Below are 15,639 nucleotides of genomic sequence, written 5' to 3' on the forward strand. Positions count from 1 at the left end.
CAAAATCCCCTACCCCCCAAAAATTAAAAGTCAGAGGCATCTTGAGGAAAGAACAGGAAATTTTATTCAATTCTTGCAAGAAGAGGGCATCCCTTCCCTAGTACAAACCAGCAGAATGAAGCGTGTTATGGAAGGCAGAATAAGAATTTATACCCTAATGCAGTCAAGGGTCCCCGCTTCCCCCCCCATCCCTTTTCCCATTGGCTGGGAGGCAGGTTTTCAGTATGGGTGCAATATCTCCTCTAATGATAAGGAACAAGGAAACCCACCACTATCTTCCAGTGGCTGGGAGGTGGGCTTACAATGTGGGCATGAAATCTCTTCCTATGATAAAGAACAAGGAAATAGGGGATAGCCAATCCAACTGTACTTTTGGCAAATGCCAAAGTGAAGAAAGGGGAAGGGTCTCTAAAAGAGATTCCTAAAATTCCTGAAGGGCTTAAGGCTGATTGACAGCAAGGGAAGGGTGGATGGGTCCTGGGTTGTGTAATTTCTTAGGAAACCCAGGACTCAGGTCTATCCAGTCTTATAAAAAGTCTGTTTCTGGTTTCAAGATAATCTCTCTTCATTTTCCTCATTATGAGAAGTCTTCACAGAGGGTGCAGAGAGTGTACCCCACTCAGTACTATTTTTGTTGTGGAGTTGTTTCAGTAATGTCCAATTCCTCATGATCCCATTTGGGGTTTTCTTGGCAAAGATACTGAAGTGGTTTGCCATTTCCTACTCCAGCTCATTGTACAGAGGAGGAAACTGAGGCAAACAGGGTTAAGTGACTTGCCCAGAGTCACTTAGCTAGTAAGTGTCTGAGACTGGATTTGGAGTCAAGAACTCAGGAAGAAGAGTATTCCTGGCTCCAGGTACAGAGCTCTGTCTACTTTGGCACCTAGCTACTCTAGTACTATATAAATGTGTAGTTCCTTTCCCCTACCCTTCCCCATCCCCATGGGATAGAAGCCTAAGGTGTTTGGGATAAAGAGGGCCAGGAATAAGAAACAAGATCACAGATTTTTGTCTATTTAGTCTTCTATAGGTCATCTGAGCCAACCCACTTATTTTATAAATGACCAAACTGAGGCTCAGGTATATTAAACATCAGAGGCGGGAACTGAACCCAGGCCTTCTGATTCCAAATATAGTGGTCTTGCCACTGTACCACATTACTTCTTTATCACAGTGCATTTAAGGAAGCAAGTGCTAAATAAATGTTTGGATGATAAATAAGAGAAGTAAGGTGCTGATGACAAATCACACACTTCACTATTACAATCTCTGTATTGGGTGTGTCAGGGATGGAAAGCGAAAGAATTAAAGTATGCATGCTTAGGACAATGAAGGTATACATACTTGGGCAGCTAGGTGGTACAGCGGACACTCTGTCAGGCCTGGAGTTAGCAACATTTATCTTCCTGAGTGCAAATGTAGCCTCAGATTTGTACTAGATGTGAGACCCTAGACAAGTCACTTAAACCTGTTTGCCTCGGTTTCCTCATCTGTAAAATGAGCTGGAAAAGGAAATGGTAAACCATACCAATATCTTTGCCAACAAAAACCCAAATAGAATCATGAAGAGTCATATATAACTGAAAAATGACTGAAGAACACTGACAAATGTTTAGATCAAGGTAGGAATCAGGAAAGAAATGGTGTGAGTGAGAAATTGGAACCTTTTTTTTTTTTTTAGAGAGGACAGACCTCCCTGATTAGTAGATGGATAGCTGTTTAAAATTAGGTATCTCTTCCTAGTATTTGAATAGAGTGATAATCCTCTATGAACCTGGGTTAGGCAATGAACTAGAAACTCAAAACCTCCTAAGTCACTGCAACTTGCTCTACGATATTATTATAAATGATTCTTCTCCTCAGCCTCGGTTTTCATAACTATAAAATGTTAGATGATAGACACTAACCTAACTCTTTAGAGATATTGGGAGACAATGCGTCTCTATTCATCAAGTAGTTTTTACCATCGTAAACTACCGCATGGTTAATAACAGAAATAAATTTCATTTTTCTCAATCTTCTTTCCCTTACTTCATTTTTTTCAAAAGCTTGAATGGCAAGTAATGAAATTTGTGACAAAACCATATATGTATGAATGCTATTTTTTTTGTTCCTTGGCATAAACAACATAAAATATGCATTTGTTCTGCACAGTAATTCCATGTGGTAATTTCATTTTCATTATTACAGGGATGATGAGTATTACACTGAAGATATACCAATTTATGGTAACCTTGATAATGTGCTTTCTGGTAAGTTGTATTTTATTGTGACTGTGTTAAAAGGATTTTATAGTAAATATATATTCTAAGAAGAGGGGGAAATTAATATTATCCTACTGTGTGGACAATTTATCTCCATATTATTTACAATATCACTATTGTAACATAAGCTAAATCTCCTCCTACTTCAGGGTTGCCTACCTTTGACTCTAGTCATGGTAAGAATACAGGTAAAAATTCTGTTACACTGAATACTGATACAAAAAAAAAATTCTTTGTAACAAAGCTATTTCCAGTGCAAGGGGTGTCCCATAGAAATCATGCTCATAGCCCTGGTTACAACAAATTTTCTAAAAACAATAACCCTGAACAATGAAAGTTTTCTTTTGGCTCCTGGCTATGCTTGATAAATAAAGGATCTATTTGTGTGCTATTTAATTGTAGACAGAGATGAGGAAAGCTTAACTTCAGCTGAGCTCTTTATAATTCTTTTATGTTGGCACCAAGGGCAGTCGGTTCAGTTCTCAACACCCTTTCCTAACTGACACATTCCAACCACCTAAGTAGAACCCATCAAAAACCTGTACTTCGTAGTTCCAAAAGCTATTGAGAGGCAAAAAGTTGGTAAGTTGGTAGCATGTGCAATGGCACTTTCCTTGTCCCCTGCTGAGGGTACTAGATAGTTCTTTTAATTTGCTAAATTACAGCAGAACATCTTTCTCTTCTCTTTTATCTCTAGACACTATAATTCTTGATTTTAGGCACCATGCTAATTTTAATACAGGACCAATAAAACAATGTGGATGTCTCTTTGATATTTTGCCTGTGATTATGTTTCTAAAGTATCTAGATTGTATTTTATTTTATTTTGCTTTTTGGAGGGGGGAAGGTAGGGCAATTGGGGTTAAGTGACTTGCCCAAGGTCACACAGCTAGGTTTTTTTGTGTTAAGTGTCTGAGGCAGGATTTGAACTCAGGTCCTCCTGACTCCAGGACTCTATTCACTGCGCCACCTAGCCGTCCCCCTAGATTGTATTTTTAAAGGCTTCTTTTTTCCATTTTCCTTTCTTTCCTCTATTCTGTGATGAGTTAGGAGAAGCTAGAAAACTAAGTGTATCTGTGGATAGATGGCACAGGGGATAGAGTGTAGAAACACCAAGACCTGAGTTCAAATCCAGCCTCAGGGGGTGGCTAGATGGTGCAGTGAATAGAGCACTGGCCCTGGAGTCAGGAGGATGTGAGTTCAAACATGGTCGAACACTTAACACTTACTAGCCATGTGACCTTGGGCAAGTCACTTTAACCCCAAATTGCCCTGCCTTCCCCCCTCCAAAAAAAAAAGCAGGCTCAGATACTAACAGTGTGACCTTCGGCAAGTCACTTAACCCTGTTTGCCTCAGTTTCCTCATCTGTAAAATGGACTGGAAGAGGAAACAGTAAACCACTCTAGTATCTTTGCCAAGAAAACTCCAAATGGGATCATGAAAGGTGAAACATGACTAAGCAACAATGTATTTGTGATGTGGGTACTTATTTGTATTTTAGACCTGTATTTTATTGGTGAAGGGAAATACTGGTAACAACCCTCCCTTTATCAGTGCAGATCAGCTAGTGTTTTGCCATTTAATAGACTTAGAATGCTGCCCTGGGCACTGAAAGCTTAAATAACTTTCCCAGAGTCATAAAACTAGCATATATGAAAGAAAGGGCTTGAATCCAGGATCTCTTGATTCTGACACTCTCAAAATAGAGTTTATTACTGCCTGTTTCACCCTTTCCAATATCAATACCAACTTTTATGCATTCGAAGACTACTGATAGTCATTCCCGCAAAGATCAGAGATTGCTTCATTCATCATGGAACATGAGTTTTACATTAAATTTCAGAAAATGTTGATTTATAATTAGGTATAATCTTATTCTAGGAAATGTATTTCATATTCTATGGCTCAAAATAGGGAATGGATTGCTTGGTCCCTGCTAGAGAAGATTATCACCATTTCTCTTCCCCACCCAAGCACTTCCACTTGGGTACACAAGCTATCAGGTAACATCTTATTATCTGTAAGATGTAGCATGAAAGGACAAAGGGTCAGAACAAAGGTTCTCATATCTTTGTGTCCTTAATAAGAAATGAATGAAATTTTGCTGGCTCACCAAAGCTACACAGAGAGGTTATTTAGGACAAAGCTCAAGGGAGGCAGGGGCTTTTGTCAATGGTTACTGGATAGATCTCTTAATGTAAACACATTTTCTCAGGCTTATAGATTTCTACTACTTAAAGTCATTGTTTATCTTTTAGCCTTGCAAACTTCAATTTATTTCTTGTTCATACCCAATCAATCAAAGAGTAATTATACATTTTAACTGAGTTGTTATATAACTTCCTAATCTTTAGTAGTAGATAAGTGTTATGAGTCAAGAAGGCCTAGGCCCTAATCTTTCCCCAGATGCTAGACAAATGATTCATTTTCTCTGGGTCTCATTTTCCTCATCTACAAATGAGGAAGTTGGAGTCAATGACCTCCAAGTTCTCTGAATCTCCTTTGATCCTATGAGTATGCTGCGAAATTCATTGGTTTTCCAAAATATTTAGACTTTATTCTCCTGCTTTGGGTTTCTATATTATAGTTACTTTCCCACTGAAGTTTCCATTGAGGATGAAAAATAGATTAGTGTGATTCTGTCCTCTAGTTGATTAATTTTCTTCTCACCATTAACTCTGTGATCAAAGACACTTTCACATTGTACATACTATGCAGAGAAAGATACTTTCTAGAGAAGGAACTGCATAAGTTGAACCACTTTTTTCCCTCACCTCCACCAGGTGAGAGATGGTGACTCAAAAAAGAGTGTACTATTCAGAGCTTCGGACTTATTTGCAAATGTTGTTTTCAGCCCACATTTTAATTTGAGCTACAGATTTCCATTTGTCTCCATTCTAACTATATTCTTTTTAACTTACAAGGACCTACGGATGAAAGCTGCTATGAACAAATGAAAGCCCGGCCTGAGAGAGCTGTAAATGAAAACCAGGAATGCTCCCCTGTGCAGGTAATCTTTCCTGTGGGTCTCACAGACAAGTTCAAGGGGAAAATGGAGGCCTACTAAGGCAGTTAGGAGGTACAGTGTATAGAGAGCTGGTAATGGAGTTAGGAAGACCTGAGTTCAAATTTGACTCCAGACACTGTCCCTGGGCAAGCCATTTAACTTTTGATTGCCTCAGTTTTCTCATCTATAAAATAGGGATAATAATAACATCAATCACAGTGTGGATGTGAGAATCAAATGAGATAATATTTGTAAAGTACTTTGGAAAATGCTATATCATTGCTAAATATTAATAACCAAATAAGCAGGAGATTCTGGTCACACATACAATGCCCACCCATCTAATCCATGCTTTCTATTAGGAATTTCCTGAATTACAAGCAATTCAATACCATCCCTGGACAGATTTACTGTCTAAGCAAAGGGAATTCAGCTTTCAGTCTCAAGATGAGAAAGAGAAAAATTTGGATAATAGAAAATATTCCATCTCTACTTAGCCAGTTCAATCTTTTTACTATTTGGAACAACATGTGTATAGTTAATGTTAATTAACTATAGTTAATTAGTGAATTAATTAACTATAGTTAGCATTAATGTCAAGGATTCATCAATAAAAAAGACAATAGAAGCCACTTCCTGTGTTTTGCTTTACATTAAGGTAAATGAGGTCCTATTTTCTGCATTTTTTCCCTTGGAGAAAAACAAAACAAAACACCTACAACACTCACTCAGGTAGGACAGGCCTGGATGTAGAAAAACAGGAACATTGATAAAATAGCAACAAAACCCTACTAGAGAAATGGCCACAAGCACTTTCCATTTTCAATCTCTTCTATTTTCTGGGAAAGGATAGAAAAAGTTTTGATAAAAACTCAAAGTGTGAGTAAAGCAATGGTTTGCATTTTAACCATCCTAATAAAATTAATTAGAACCTAAGAATTTTCCAAGATTCCCCTGGGATGTAGGATTCCCCTCTCCTCACTGCTTAGTTTCACATACCCTCCAGAAATTTATAGGCCTTCCTGGAATTTTTATTAAGAATCCCAGATACCTTAGCAATGATCTAAAGACATGAGTTTCTAATAATATATGTCACCAAACCACAGCTCAAATCATAAATAATGTGGTTAAACTTATGCAAAGTGTGAAGTTGCCTTCTGACTAATAGATGTATTATTTGGTGTGTTCATTTCAGTATGAGTACTGGGTTTGAAAAAAACACTTATGTTCTTCAGCAGCACTGTGGTTTCCTATCAATTGTTTGATCCTGGGAGGTCAAATAACCCCCTTTTTTTTTTCTAAAGCACTTTTCCGACAGTTTGCAAGTAGGACCACAGCAACTGAATTAGAACTACAGATCAGTAATGCTTGAGTGGTGCATAAGCTGGGGATTTGGAATGGCAGTTAATGAAGTCTTTGGTACACAGCATATGTAAACATGAAAGGCCAGTGTATTTCAGACAGCATCTGGTTTTTACTCAAGTGAAGCCTGTGCAAAGCCTTAAGGCATTAAAGAAAAAAAAGGTAACACTTCATATGATAGCTTTTCAGAAGCTGTGTTAGCATTTCTCCTCTTACCATTGTACTCTTCCCATAAATGTAGCAATGCCAATTTAAAATAATTGTTTTAGAGTCCCTCAGTTCTATCTGATTAAAATGGTCACAACATTAAAAATAGTCTTATTTGTTACCATGTAATCTGCTTATTGAGAGTTAGTAGAGTGCTGTGATACAGAGCAACTTTAGAGGTAGGAAAACCTGAGCCTACTTCTGACCCATACTGGCTGTAGGACCCTGAGCAAGTTACTTACTGTCTTCCTGTCCCAGGCAGAATAACTTCCAATCCAAGTAGGTAGAGAGAGTTTCCTAAAATGGACCATTTCTACACCTATGATATCACAAGTCTGAATTCCCTCCTCCCCCAAATTCCCAGGTCCTTGCTACATCTGCTGGCTGTTAGTTATTATTAGGGGATTTACCATAGAGTCACAGCCAGGAATTGTTGCATTCAAAGCAAATTCAATTGCAAAAATTAAGGGAAGAATTGAAAATGACAGGACAGTTTCTCAAGGAGAAGGGATGCAGTCCTCCCTAAAAGTTCACGGTGGAACTTTTCCATTCCTCTAAGTCCCAGCCACCCTGGGGAAGAGGTAGCAGCAATGTCAAAGGGTAGAAGAACACCACAAAAGCAATACTTAACAGTAGTGGTCCAGAGGCAGCAGGTGAAGGAATAGAGAGGGAGACGTTCCACCTTGCCTTGGGACAAACCTCTGAATGAGCCATAACAGTTACATCTCAATTTTACTACATTATAAAGGAAACTTTTAAGGTAAAATATTCCTTTTTTTAAACTGCTAGACAAAAATGAAAACATCCATTTTACTTCTTTTTTAAATTAAATTTTGTTTATTTTTAGTTTATATCATTCATTTCCACAAGATTTTGAGTTACATATTTTCTCCCTGTCTTTCCCCTACCCACCACCCCAAAACAGTGATCCCACTGTATACCCCCTCCCCCAATCTGCTCTCTCCTATATCCTCCCCCATACCCCCTCTGACTTTCCAGTAGGGCAAGATGGATCTCTATACCCCAGTGCCTATATATCTTATTTCCCAGTTGCATGTAAAAAATAATAATAATATTTTTTAAAAAACATTTTATTTTAAAACTTTGAATTCCAGATTCTTTCCATTCCTCCCTTGTCACCCACCCTTACTGGGAAGATAAGCAATACAACATAGGCTGTACATGTGTAGCTACACAAAACATTTCCATAGTGGATATATTGTGAAAGACAGACTATATTTCCCTCCATCCTATCCCGCCCCCAACTTGCTCTAGTCTCTACTTTGACCCTGTCCCTTTTCAAAAGTGTATGCTTCCAAATTCCCTCTCCCCCAACCTTCCCTGCCTTCCATCATCCCCCCTCTTATCTCCTTCCCCACTACTCTCCTGTAGGGCAAACTATCTTATTTGGTGTGTATGTCATTCCCTCCCTAAGCCAAATTCAATGAGAGTAAAGTTGACTGATTACTTTTTGCCTACCTGTTCTTCCCCTCTATTGTAACGGTTTTCCATTGCCTTTTTTTATATGAAATAATTTACCCCATTCTGTTTCTCCCCATCTCCTCTAATTATATTCCTCTCACCTCTCAATTTCACATTTTAGGTATCATCTCTTCCTATTCAATTGGTCCTGTGCCCTCTATCTATGTATACCTGTACACATATATGCACACACTCACATATGTATTCATATGCCCATATACCCTCCTATATATACATATATACATACATACATATATACATATACATATATATACACACACACACACACACACATTTGTATTCCCTTCAACTAATCTCATACTGACAAAAGTTTCATAAGTTACAATTATTGTTTTTCCATGTAGGAATGTAAATAGTTTGACTTTGATAGGTTCCTTATGATTTTTTTCCCTGTCTACCTTCTCATACTTCTCTTGCTTCTTGTATCTGAATGTCAAATTTTCTATTCAACTCTGATTTTTTCATCAAGAATGCTTGAAAATTCTCTATTTCATTGAATGACCATATTTTCCCCTGAAACATGATACTTAATTTTTCTGGGTAGGTGATTCTTGGTTTTAATCCCAGCTCCTTTGACCTCCAGAATATCATATTCCAAGGCCTTTGATTCCTCAGTGTAGAAGCTGCCAGATCCTGTGTTATCCTGATTGTGTTTCCACAATATTCGAATTGTTTCTTCTTGGCTGCTTGTAATATTTTCTCCTTGATCTGGGAATCCCAGAACCTGGCTATAATATTCCTAGGAGTTTTCTTTTTGGGATCTTTTTCAAGAGGTGATCAGTGGATTCTTTCAACCTCTATTTTGCCCTCTGGTTCTAAAACATCAGGGCATTTTTTCCTTGAGAATTTCTTGAAGGATGATTTCTAGGTTCTTTGATCATGGCTTTCAGGTAGTCCAATAATTTTTAAATTATCTCTCCTGGATCTATTTTCCAGATCTGTGGTTTTTCCAATGAGATATTTCACATTGCCTTTTATTTTTTCATTTGTTTGGATCTGTTTAATAATATCTTGATTTCTCATAAAGTCACTAGCTTCCATTTGCTCCAATCTAATTCTGAAGGAATGATTCTCTTCAGTGAGCTTTTGAGATTCTTTTTCCATCTGGCAAATTCAGCTTTTTAAGGCATTCTTCTCCTCATTACCTTTTTAAGCCTCTTTTGCCATTTGAGTTAGTTTATTTTTAAAGGTGTTATTTTCTTCAGTCAGGTTTTTGACTCTCTTTTCCTGATTTTCTTGCATCATTCTCATTTCTCTTCCCAATTTTTCCTCCACTTTTCTTATTTGGTTTTCAAAATCCTTCTTAAGCTCCTCTATGGCCTGTAATCAGTTCATATTTTTCTTGAAAGCTTTTGGTGCAGGAGTTCTGACTTCATTGTCTTCTTCCTGTTCCATGTTTTGATCCTTTTTGTCCCCTAAAAAAGAATCCAAAGTTGGAGTGCTGTGCTTGCTTTGCTTCTTTTGCTAGTTCATGTTGCCACTCAATTATTTGACTTTTGAGCTTTTCGCCACGGTAGAACTTTGCTTCCAGAGAGGACAGCTTTGTCTGAAATTGCTCAGGTTTTCTCAGCTGCTGGAGCTATTAGTTGGGTACCCTCTCTCAAACTTCCACTGACTCTGGCATACTGGTCACATACCCCAGGACCTCCACTCTAGACAGCAATCCAGATCCAAGCAGGTTAAAGCAAGAGCAATTACCCCTCAGAGTGGTTGTTTGGTCTCCCTACAATCTACAGGCCAGGAGCTGAAGCTGCCATGTGGTGGTGGCTGCTGCACCTCAGCTGCTTCTCCCTCCAAGGGTAGAGGCTGGATCACACTCCCAGACCCCCTGTTCCCACAAAATCCACACTGACCTCTCACTTTGTCTTTGGCATTTATGGGTTGATAATTCTGGAAACTGCCACAGCTGCTGGTGATCCACTCTCCTGAAGTCCCACTAGTGAGGGCTGGTTGTGGCTGCCCTGAGGCTAAAACCTCCGGCTCAGGGCTGGGCTTGGCTTCCAGAGCACTGTGATGGACCCTTCCTGCCAGCCTCCTGGGCTGTCTTCAGTGGGAGGTTTGTTTCTCTCTGTCACTTTGTGGGTTCTGTAGCCCCAAAGTTTTTTAGAGTCATTTTTATAGGTGTTTGAAGTGGTTATGGAGGGGGCACATGGAGTTTTCCTGCTTCTACACCTCCATCTTGGCTCCACCCCCCATTTTATTTCTGAAATCTCCAGTTGAAAGGTAGAAATTTAATCTCTCAGTCCTCTGCTAGTTACTTAACTAGAGCTATTTTATTCTACTCACAGAATGGTGTTCCTTCTTTTTTTAGCTTGGACTGTTCACTTATTCTGCTTTCTTTGTCTTTTGTCTCTTATGAGGTGTTCCTTTGCTTTTCTAAGTTCAACCCTTCTATTTGTGCCCTTGATCTTTTCTGACTTGTCCCCCAGTATTTTGCTCCCTCCAATTATTCCCTAAACTTTGTAAAGATTCAAAGACCTCTTTCTTAAAAGAAATACCCTTCCACCTTGACCCCCTCTAATTATCATCACTTAACTCTCTTGTCTGTCACAAACTTCTCAAAAAACAGCGATGTACACCTACTCTACTTTCTTATCACCCAATCTAACCTCAACCCCAAAGTCTGGCTTCTACGCCCACCACTGGACTGAAATAGTATTCAAATAGGTAACCAATGGGCCTGAAACCTGCCTAAACCAACGGTGCTTTCTTTTTAGTCCTCTTCTTTTTTGGCAGGGGCACTTTTGGTGTAGTGGAAAGATCATGGGTTCTGTTACTGTAAGAACAGTATACAACTCTTGGCTCTGCCACTGGTGATCTCTCTCTCCTCACAGCCAGTAATTATCCAGGGCAAGATTTAAACTGAGGTCGTCCTAGGTGTGAGTGCAGTCCTCTGCACCCCACCCACTACACTGCTTACTGGTTATCTAGACTAGCTGTTCCTGACTTGACCTTTGTGCTTTCCCAACTTTGGACTTTTGCTCTGGCTATTTCCCATGCCTGGAAAGCTGTTCTTCACATTTCTACCGACCCAGATTCTTTGAGACCTTATTCCAGTTGCTTTCACTAATCATGTGGATCAAAAGCCATTTCCTCCTTTTGATGAGTTATACTTAACATTGTGATGGCACTTGTATGTAGTTTTTTATTAGGGTTGTACATGTACATGTCATATATATATATATATGTATATATATATATAAGCATATATATATAATATATTCAAGGTCCATTTCTTTGTCATATTCATACATCCCACAGCATCTAGCATTATGCCTCATACATAGTAGGTATTTAATAAGTATTTGTTGAATCAGTGAATAAAATCACATCTCTCTGTAGTTCCCAAATCATCCTCTCAATTCTGAAATTTTTATAAAATTCCTTCCTTTTCTGGTTTACTCTTGATTTGGGAAGAAGTCATACAGTGAGCTGATATGATAATTGAGCTGATACTCTGTTGAGTTCTATTGGCTTCCGCCCTTGCTAAAAGGCATGATGTATGTACCCTGTTCCAAAGAATTTGACTCATTCTTTTCCCCTTTCTGCCCTTATTTGAAAAGTTTAGCACTAAAAAGCAATCTGATAGGGGCGAAGTGTAAAACAAAACAAACAAAAAAAAACTAGTGAGAACCATTTAAGTAAAATGATATGGAAAACAATGAAACATTAATGTTTTTCTTCCTCTTTCAGGCAGAGACTGACACACAGATGTGCTATGCCTCACTGGATCACAGTTTCAAAGGGAAACGCAGAAGGCCAAAAGCTCGCTTTTCACCCAAGGATGAAAATGAGAAATTAAATGCAGTGAATACTAGGCTACCTAAAAACAATTCGATCCCCAGTTTCAGAGAAGAAAGAGATGTGTTGGAGGAAAACATTCATGATGATCCCATTAGACTATTTGGTTTGATCCATGCAAAGAAAGAGCAGATATGTATGCAAGACTATGACCCAGCTTAGTGAATGAATGATTTTTGCAACAACAACCACAATCACAACAACAAAAGCCACATCATGTCATGATATAACTTTAAAGCAAGGGGATAACTTAGGAGAGTTGACCAGCTGTTTATTAGAAGTTCATTTTACCTCTGGTTCAGTCACCAATTTGCTACTTTGGCTGATATTAATTAAAAGAAAATCTGTGTAAACACATGACATAGATAGATATTGCTTATAGAAACAAAATAATGAAAATGCACATTAAACATGATCATTGAATTGAATCTGTGACCCAAATGTTCTATCCAAACCAAACTACTAATGATTCATTTTCATCTGGGGAAAAAAAAACCAAACCAACTCTTTTGAAACCAAAGTATGCTCATAAGCAGATTTAAAGAAAGATGAGAAAAAAACAATCATGCCTCTCCATTTTTATCAGGGTGATTCACCCACCATTGCCCAGCACTTGAGCTCTTTGTCTTCTAATAGAATCACAGAATCACACAATTTTGAGTTGAAAGGACTTCAGTGGCCATTTAGTTCAATCATTCCATGAAAGGAATGCCCGCTATAATATACGTGATGAGTGGTCATTCAGTTTCTGCTTAAAGATGAACAAGGACCACCCTTTCTCAAGCTAGTCATTCCACTTGTGGGCCACTCTAATTGTTAGAAGTTTTCCCTAATATCTAGCTTAAATTTGACTCTGTAATTCCCATCTATTACTCCTGGTTGTCTCCCTTCTCTGGAACCAAATAGAACATGTTCATGTCCAATCCCTCTTCTAAATAGCAGGCCTTCAAATACTTAAACATTAAATAGTTAATTTTTCTTCTCCAGGATAAATATCACCAGTTACTTCAATTGACTTTGATATGACATAGGCATAAAGCCCTTCTCCATCTTTGTTGACCTCCTTTACATGCTATCTGGCTTATTAATCACCATCCTTTTAAAACTGTGGCAGACAGAACTAAACAAAATACTCTGATCAAGTTAGAGTACAGAGTGGGAAATTGCCTTCTTTTCTTGTAGTTTTATGCGTCAGGATTTCAGAGAGCAGCATGGCATAGTAGAAATGGAACCATATACAGGACACCTAAATTCTGGTTCCACCATATAGCTGTGTGACCTTGGACAAGTCATTTCATTCCTCTGGTGCTTTACTCCCCTACCCCCCAAATGTCCCACTGCTTAAGTTTGGGGTGATATAAAGTTTGAGAAATATAAAGGAAGGAAAGTAGGATAGTGTTTTGGAAGACATTTGTTTTCTTTTAAGGAAGGTATATAACTCATAGAGTATTAGGCCTGGAGCAGGAAAACTCATTTTTCTGAGTTCAAATGTGGCCTTAGAGAGTTACTAGCTATGTGACCCTGAGCAAGTCACTTAATCCTCTTTGCCTCAGTTTCCTCATCTGTAAAAAAGAAATAAATGGCCACTTCAGTATCTTTGCAAAAAAAAAAAACCCAAATGGGGAGACAAAGAGTTAGAATTGACTGAAAAATGACTGAACAACAGAAAAATAACTTTGAAGGAATGGTTTGGATATAGAGGCCACTTAGCTTCTTTTTGGTCCTATAACTAGGATTTAAGAACATGCTGTCCTTAGGGTTTATACCTTTGTGGGAATAACATAATTTTTCTTCACCATTTTAGGGAAACCAAAGTACATGAGAATGAAAATTGAAGGAGCTAGGAAAAAAAAACTAAGGTGAAATACAGCTGTTAAATGGAAAGGGGAGTTTACTTCTGTTGGATTGCTCCAGGGGACAGAAGTAGGACCAGTTGGTGGAAGACAGATTTCAGTTCAATATAAATAACTTTCTCACACTGGAAGCCATCCAGTGAGGAAACAGGCTTCCTTCTTCTAATAGAGCCTAGATGGACATCTCTTAGAAATACTATAGGATGGTTTCCTTCACTAAATAATAGGTTTAAGCTGGATGAGCTTTAAAGAACCTTACAACTTTAAGATTCCATGATTTTATGAATGGAGGCAAAAGAGAGATTTCATACATAGACAGAATTCCATCCCTCTTTTTCAGTTTCTCAGTTCTTATCTAGCCTTGGCCTTTTCTGTTTTGCAACCTTCCATGTCCAATTGCTGAGGTCTTGAGAAAGAGCTGTATTGCATTTGTGTGAAATTAGACTTTTTAGGTATAGGGAGTATTTGGGGTAACCATTCACACTGAAGTGCCTCATACCTCTCAGAAAAGTGATGTGGTCACATACTCATGTCTGGGCTGGCTCACTCATCCCATTCTGCTCTCACACTGGCAAGTCTAGGTTCCCAGAAATGTCACCATTATATGATTACATTCAAATTCTCTCAGTGTCCTGGAGGTAACCCCTTTGGGTGGGTGAGTAGTAGAGAGTGAGAAACACTCTCCCTAATAACTACTTTGAGGTATAAAAGTGTCATCATTTTATGTGGCTATGTGTAAATGAAAGTGTATGTATGAGGGCTGAATATATTGCTAAAGTAGTAAGTAAAGGAAATATATTCCCCACCCTCATCGAAAAGTAATTATTTCTGGGATCCTTAGTTTTTATTTACGAATAAAACAGAAATCATACAAGGTACTCATATATTAAAAAACAAATGCAGGAATAATAATGATCACATCATAATAAACACATCACACTTATATATGAAAGTAAATACAGGAATAATAAATACATCTTCTTAAATTGTGGCAGACAAAACTGAACAAAATAATCCAGATATAGTCTGAGTACATACTGGAAAAGTGCCCTTATTTTCTTGGGCTTATGTGAATCAGTGTTTCAGAGAACAGCATGACATGGAAGTAAACTCAAGACATTTTAGTAATCCTACTCTTCCACTAATTCACTCGACATCTGTGGGGAACACTGGTGACACACACACAAATCTGGTAAGGGAATACAAGTGAGAAAAAGCCACGTGTTCAGAGTGTTGAATAGCTCTAGACCGAAGGCTCTGATGTAATTAGTTCAGCCAGGAACATGGATATCACACAAAACCTCTTCTTTGCTATATGCTCTCCTTCTGATCCCCATTACTCTCCAGGTGGACAGATTCTCTTCTCTCCCATTTTTGAATTGGCAAAGCATTTACAAGTCCTTTCTAGTTACAATCACTTACAAGGGATTAGAGAGGAATTATAATATTGATTTGTCTAACGGTTTCCTTTAAGCCTGAGAACTGCAAATTTCATATAATGCTTCTTTCTAGACAGGGCAGATGAACCCAGTCACGTATTTAACATCTCCAAGATGTTAAAAGATTCTATTAAATTGTGGCAAACAGAGCTCACAGCTCATTGCCCTCAGGTCGGCTCTCAGAGCAAGGCAAAGAAATTCA

General features: G+C 38.3%; 1 protein-coding gene across 1 annotated transcript in view; it reads left to right on the forward strand.

Annotated features, from left to right (window-relative positions):
- TRAT1 (T cell receptor associated transmembrane adaptor 1) overlaps positions 1 to 13,962 on the forward strand; it is a 79,307-nt gene extending 65,345 nt beyond the window's left edge. The window contains exons 4-6 of the mRNA XM_069070015.1: positions 2,191 to 2,252; positions 5,190 to 5,275; positions 12,038 to 13,962. Coding sequence (XP_068926116.1) covers positions 2,191 to 2,252; positions 5,190 to 5,275; positions 12,038 to 12,307 — 418 coding nt within the window. The 3' untranslated portion in view covers positions 12,308 to 13,962. The remainder of the gene's footprint in view (positions 1 to 2,190; positions 2,253 to 5,189; positions 5,276 to 12,037) is intronic.
- Positions 13,963 to 15,639: the final 1,677 nt, after the last annotated feature.

This window comes from Petaurus breviceps, unplaced genomic scaffold, assembly GCF_028583685.1.
Source record: "Petaurus breviceps papuanus isolate PSGF00001 unplaced genomic scaffold, PetGlider_PUasm1.0 90792, whole genome shotgun sequence".
In the NCBI taxonomy this organism is placed as follows: Eukaryota; Metazoa; Chordata; class Mammalia; order Diprotodontia; family Petauridae; genus Petaurus; species Petaurus breviceps.